The 5,820-nt window shown below is 65.7% G+C and overlaps 2 protein-coding genes across 2 annotated transcripts in view; one reads left to right on the top strand and one right to left on the bottom strand.

Moving 5' to 3' along the window:
- The window catches only part of IFRD2 (interferon-related developmental regulator 2), a 21,682-nt gene that overhangs the window by 10,978 nt on the left and 4,884 nt on the right, over positions 1 to 5,820 (top strand). The gene's annotated exons all lie outside the window — the stretch shown is intronic.
- The window catches only part of SEMA3B (sema domain, immunoglobulin domain (Ig), short basic domain, secreted, (semaphorin) 3B), a gene marked incomplete at its 3' end in the record, with an annotated part of 9,768 nt that continues 3,952 nt past the window's right edge, over positions 5 to 5,820 (bottom strand). The window contains exons 2-16 of the mRNA XM_014538975.1: positions 5,177 to 5,330; positions 4,698 to 4,891; positions 3,955 to 4,112; positions 3,768 to 3,830; positions 3,236 to 3,355; positions 3,071 to 3,164; positions 2,794 to 2,913; positions 1,804 to 1,949; positions 1,604 to 1,715; positions 1,419 to 1,488; positions 1,199 to 1,343; positions 640 to 859; positions 395 to 486; positions 278 to 319; positions 5 to 88 (exon numbers count right to left, since the gene is read on the bottom strand). Of these exons, the coding sequence (XP_014394461.1) occupies positions 5 to 88; positions 278 to 319; positions 395 to 486; positions 640 to 859; positions 1,199 to 1,343; positions 1,419 to 1,488; positions 1,604 to 1,715; positions 1,804 to 1,949; positions 2,794 to 2,913; positions 3,071 to 3,164; positions 3,236 to 3,355; positions 3,768 to 3,830; positions 3,955 to 4,112; positions 4,698 to 4,891; positions 5,177 to 5,330 (1,814 nt within the window). The remainder of the gene's footprint in view (positions 89 to 277; positions 320 to 394; positions 487 to 639; positions 860 to 1,198; positions 1,344 to 1,418; positions 1,489 to 1,603; positions 1,716 to 1,803; positions 1,950 to 2,793; positions 2,914 to 3,070; positions 3,165 to 3,235; positions 3,356 to 3,767; positions 3,831 to 3,954; positions 4,113 to 4,697; positions 4,892 to 5,176; positions 5,331 to 5,820) is intronic.

Here is a 5,820-nt window from a genome sequence, read left to right as displayed (position 1 = left end):
AGCATTCGGCACAGGCGCGGCCGTGGGCAGCACAGCGGTACAGCGGGATCTGGGCCACTGCGCTCCGAGAGGCCACGTACAGCTGGTGCTAGGGGGCACGAGGGGCTCCAAGCTGACCGAGGGGGCCTGTGCCCGCCCCCCATCGGTCAGGGGTCCCTTCCCCACTTGAGGGATGAGAACACTAAACCCGGGGCTTCAAACTACCAAGGGAGGCGTGTGGTGGGGGCTCCCGGGCACCCCCTTGTCCATTCCACTCCTGAGCCTTCTGGTCACTTACCCTCTTGGAGGAGATTTGCATGCTGGTGACAGCGGCAGAGTCCTGAGAGAGAGAAGGGGTGCTGGGGGCTGGGGCTGAGGGGAGTGGGGTCCCCCGATGACGGGCGCTAGGCCTCACCTCAAACACGTGCAGCTCCTCCAGGAGCAGCCCCTCGTCGCTGGGCCGGCTGCCCTTGGGGACCGAGATCACCTTCAGCACCGTGCCAGCGTCTGTGGGGGCGAGAGGGCCTGACTCTGTATCCCCGACAGCCAGGCCGGGCTCTCTTCCCTCCCCCTCGGCGAGGTGGGTCGGTGAGAGTGTGGGGTGGAACCATCGGAGCAGCGCGGGGAGACGGGGAGGGGGCTGAACAAGAGGAGCCTGACCCGTGCCAATGAAGAGGACGTCGTAGTGGCCATCGGCAGCTGCTACTCGGTCTGCAGCAATCTGGGTGAAGGTGTACCCGGCACCCACTTGTAGGAAGAGAGGGCGCCCCCCCAGGGGCAGGATGGAGCTGTACATGAGCGGGTGGTTCCGGGCAAACTGGATGACGTCATCAGGAAAGTCCTTGGTGGAACTGAAGGTACCAAAAGTCTTGCTGGGGCACTGGGGGTGGGAGGAGGCAGGACAGGGACGTGGTATGAGGGCCTGGTGGGCAGCCCTCCACAAGGGGCCTCCCAGCCCTGGAGTGTGTGTGTGGGGGGGGGATTGGGGGTTGGGGGGGACTGGACAGAGCCGCGTCTGGGAATCTGAGAGAAGAGGCCCGGCCTTGCCTTTGGGAATCGGAGGAGGAGACCTAGCCTTCCCCCAGAGAAGCCCTGTCTGATGAAGGTGACCCCCCCCCCCATAACAAAAGGTAGAAACCACATTTAACCAGGAAACCCAGGCCAGGTTCTCCACCCTGAGGCTTGTGGGTTGTGGTGGGGGGATCCCTGGACTACGCACCATGCCGGGCCGGGGGTAGGGGACACGGCCCTGGTAGGACACCCACTGGTGCGTCGGCCCCTCCTTGTGTGCGAAGGGCCCCAGGAAGGCCCGGCGCACGTCGCTCATGCTGTACACGCATACGGCCGAGCCCTGGAAGACGCTGCTGCAGGGGAGGGGAGGACGAGGAGTGACGGGCCCGCGGAGCCAGGCTGCCCCGCGGCCACCTCCCGGCCCTCACCTGGAAGTGGAGAAGACGGCATAGAGCAGCGGGGCCCAGCGGTCCCTGGAGGGCAGCAGGAACACGTCCTCTGTGGGGACGGGGCCTCGTTAGAGGAGGGCACATAGCCCGGCAGGCCAGGTAGGCTCCCGAGTCAGTGCCCCGGCACCCCGCCCCCCACTCCGTCCTCCACGCCTGGCACTCACGGAGCTGGTCAAAGTGTGTGTCACCCTCGATGCCCGGCACTGAGCACACCAGCCGCGCCTTCAGGAACGTGGTCCACTTGTTGACCAGGCTGCGCTGGCCGCCCACGTCATTCTGTGGGGTCAGTTGGAGGGGATGAGGGCCAGGCCCCAAAGGCAACGGGGTGGAGTGGGGCCCGTGGATGGGCTCAGGGACTCCTCACCCGGCAGATCTGGCCAATGCGGGACACGGACCGGCGTCCCAGTGCCTGCGAGGCCTCCACCGCTGACTCGCGGAAGAAGAAGTAGATCTTGTCATCGTCGGGGTTCTCGCTCTCCGGAATCCAGAAGACCTTAATGAACTTGGGTTCTGGCCGCAGGAAGAGTGTGGGGTCAGCGCGGTCCTAGCCCCGGACGCCCCGCTATTCACCCAGGTGCTGCCTCCCCCTCCTCTCCCACAGCAGGTGGGGCAGCATCTGAGAGTACCAGCCTCTAGATTCTAGAACCAAGTTTAGATGGCGCGCTGCGGGCAGAGTCCTGAAGAGCAGGGCCTGCGAGTCAAGAAGCAGCCACAAGAGGGCAGCAGAGGCCGTGGCCACCTGGGCAAGCAGGATGCAGGATCCCCGCCTGTGGCAGGCCTCTGGGGGGTGGGGGGTCCCCAGGCCAGTGGTTGAAGAAAGGATGGAGATGGGGTCTCCGGTTTCACCTCCACTCACGAATCTTATTCTCTAGCAAGAAGCAGATGCCCCACTCCTGTTGCAAACACTCTGCTGGGCCCCATCACTCAGGGTAAACTACCCGGGCCCCTTGTCATTGCTCCCTTCAGAAATCTGTTCCTCGGCTTGTCCCTGCCCCAGGACCTTTGCACTACTTGTGCCCTCTTCTTGGAATGCTCTTCCCTCAGTCCTGCTCTACGTTGGGGATTGGCTCACACCCATCCTCAGCAGAGTGGCTTCCTTTACCCAACCTAGTCACCTCTTCCCTCCTCTCTACGCTCTCATTGGTCTCATGACCGAGAATTGATTTTATTGTGTTAGGAGGTCTGTGAACTCAAGGAGTGCATGATACCGTCTAGCCTTACCCGCAGGGCCTCCCACATGGTAGTCCTTGGTGAGACCTGGCTGCCTCCATCGCTCACTTATTCTGTGGGCCTTACTCAGCACCTGCCCTGTTGGGGATGAGGGTCCCCTCCTGCCACCCCACCAGCCCCTCACCATTGAGCCAGCGGGAGTCGTGGGGCTCAGTTCGGAGACTCGGACGCTGGCCCAGGCTGCGGAAGATGGTGAAGTCCCGGCCCATGAGGTCTGCGGCCACCCCGGAATACAGCTCTTCCCCTGCAGGCAGGGCCAGGGCTCAGCCAAGCTGAAGGCTCTCTGCTGGGGGAACTGTGGAGCTCTGGGGGCTCTTGGGGGACCCCTGGGGCTCTAGGGAGGGTCTTGGGACTTGGTGAGGTTCCAGGAGTTCTGTTGGGAACCCAGCCTTTGGACTCACCCACCAGCACGGAGGCGGCGCGGTGCCTGGGGTCGTAAGGACTCTTGCCCTTGCCGTCCTCTAGCCTCCGAGGGTCCAGGCGGAGCAGGGGCTCCTGGGGGCGGGCAGGTTGTCACTGCCAGGTCCTCCCCCGCCCCCACACCCCTCTGCTGGCTCTGGCCTTACCTCGGGCCGGTGGCCCACCTCCAGGAACGCACAGGTGGGGTGGAAGGCCCCGGTGCCGCAGGCCAGCACGTGGGAGCGGTTGTAGGCGTGCAGCAGCTTCACGAAGTTCATGCACTCGGTCTAGCGGGCAGCCGGGGCGGGGATGGTGAGGCCTCCCCCGGGGGGGTGGCCTTCAGGGGTTCCCGCTCACCAGTGCACCGCACCTCTTCCTTTCTTTTGCATCAGCTCAGGCAAGTACCAGCATGGGCTCCAGGGACCTGGGGGCCGTCGGTGACCAGCCCAGCCCAGCCCAGCCCAGCCCACCTCCCAGCAGAATGGGTACCCGGGGAAGCAAAGGTCTGCGTTGGCCCCTGTGACTCACAGGCCCCCAAGAAGAATCACATGAGCCCCCACCCTGACTCACTACCTCCCGACTCCGCCACCTCAAGCCCCTGCCCCCATCCCGGCTGGAACAGACAGGCCTCTGTTTCAGCGCTGCCCGCCTATGGAGTGGGGGCTGACCCTCCCGCCCCCACGCGGAGCCCACACTCACACCAATGTCCTTCCCGGCCCAGTTGCACTCCTCGCGCCATTCCACAGGCGCTGGCCAGGCCAGCTGGGGGTGGGGGTGGGGGAGAGGGACACAGGTCAGGGGCGTCCGATGCTCTGGGCTGGGTGTCACTCAGGGGCCCCAGCCCCGCTCTCCCGGCATCGGGTGGGCTCCGCGGGGCTGGACGCACCTTCTTGGCATGCTTGCTGATGTTGTCCAGGCTCAGGGAGGCCACGTGGTTCTCCGCGCCCACAAACAGGCGCCCGCGCTCCTCGTCCACCAGCAGGGCCTCGTAGCAGCAGGTCCTCGCCAGCCGGAAGGTCCGGAGACCATGCTGGGCCTGGAGCTCTGCGGGTGGGGACCCGAGAGCGCTGGACGCTTCCTTCCCCCAGGCCCTGTCCGTCTCTCTCTCAGGCTCACACGCGTGTAAGTTCACACACATGTGCGTTTACACCCGCGAAGGCTCACCCCGGTGCACAGCCACCCCCTGCGCCCCTGAGGGGAAGGCAGGCCGAGCTGCTGGGGCGTGCTCGGACAAGCAGTGTCTCCAGGCAGCGCACTGGGGGGCCGGGGCTCTGGGGAGGCCAGGATGGAGGGGAAGCCGGAACCCCACGCCCCAATCCAGGGAGGGCTCTGCCGTCCTGCCAGGAGCCTGGCTCAGTGCCTAGCAACCGCGCCCGGGTAGGGGTGGGAAGGGGCTCTCAGGGCCCCCACATCTCAGCTTCCCTGGGAGTAGGGGATGGTACAGAGGCAGGATCTGTTGCCATGGAGACCGAGGGGTCTTCCTGGGAAAGCAGAGGGGAGTGGGCAGAGGGGCCGGGACAGGGTTAACGAGATGGCCCGAGAGCGCTCCCAGTCCCGGGACAGGTGGCACAGCACAGGCCGCGCCCCGCCCGCCCTGGGCCCCTGCCCCTGCCCGCCAGGTGCACCTACCTTGGAAGGAGAAGCGGAGGCGGGGAGGGCTCGGGGAGGCAGCCCCCAGCACTGCCGTCCAGAGCAGGACCAGGGCTGCGACCATGGCGGCTCCGCCCGCCCGGCCCGGCCCAGGGCGCTCAGGGTCCAGCAGGCTTCGGCAGGCGAGTGCCGGTGCGAGGAGCCTTGAGCCGCCCTGGACTCTGCCCCGGGATCTGGAAGAGAAGGAGTAGCAGCGAGGGCGAGGGCCAGGGCCAGGGCGAGGGCGGGCGGCTGGGGGGAGCCCGGGGATCAGGTTACAGCCCCAGGGGAAGGCGGCTGGGGGGCATTCCCCTTCCGAGTCCTCCCTCCCTGGAGGGTGCCCTGCCCGGCCACAATCACAGGCACACCACGCTGGGCACACCCTCGGGGTCACCCCACACTGGCAGGCACCCGCCCCACCACGTCACCCTCCCCAGTAGCCGGCCCTCCCACAGGCTCACTCACAGGCATTAACTCACACACTGAGGGCCTCCTCGCCAGCCTGGGACTTGGCTGGGACAGTGGGGGACACAGACAAGGTCCCCGTGCAGGAGGGATTCAGGTCGGCGGGTTTCAGAGGTGCCAGGAGCAAAACAAGCCAGTTGTGGGAGTGAGAGCAACGGCGGGGGCGGCCTCAGGTGGCTGCGCCCACAGCCCAGGGACGGGCACCTCTGGGGCCGGAGCCGGTGGTGGGGAGCCTGCGAGTGTGGATGTTCCCGAGGGTCCCGTGTGTCTGTGCTGCACGTGTGAGTGGTGTGTGTGCGTGCACGCGGCCATGTGGCATGGGCGTTGATCACACATGCAGATATGTGGCGTGCATGTGTTCGTGCACACGGCATTGTGTGTTTATGCGGTGTGTGTCTGCGTGGTGTGTGCACTTTGTGGACGTGTCTGTAGTATGTGTGTCACAAGTACGTGTACCTGTATGCACATGCATGTGTGTATGTGACTATCTGGACATGCAGGTGAGCAAAAACACACGCAGTTCACCACTGCCTTCAACTGGGGACACTCCTGGAACCCACTTCTCAGAGGAGCCCCAGGGGTTGGCAGAAGCCTGGTCACAGCCAGACTGCTAGGATGGGGGGCCGCTGGGAAGGGGGACCGCTGGGATGGGGGGCCG

Source organism: Myotis brandtii, unplaced genomic scaffold (assembly GCF_000412655.1).
Source record: "Myotis brandtii unplaced genomic scaffold, ASM41265v1 scaffold207, whole genome shotgun sequence".
In the NCBI taxonomy this organism is placed as follows: Eukaryota; Metazoa; Chordata; class Mammalia; order Chiroptera; family Vespertilionidae; genus Myotis; species Myotis brandtii.
This window is presented reverse-complemented; position numbering and strand designations above follow the sequence as displayed.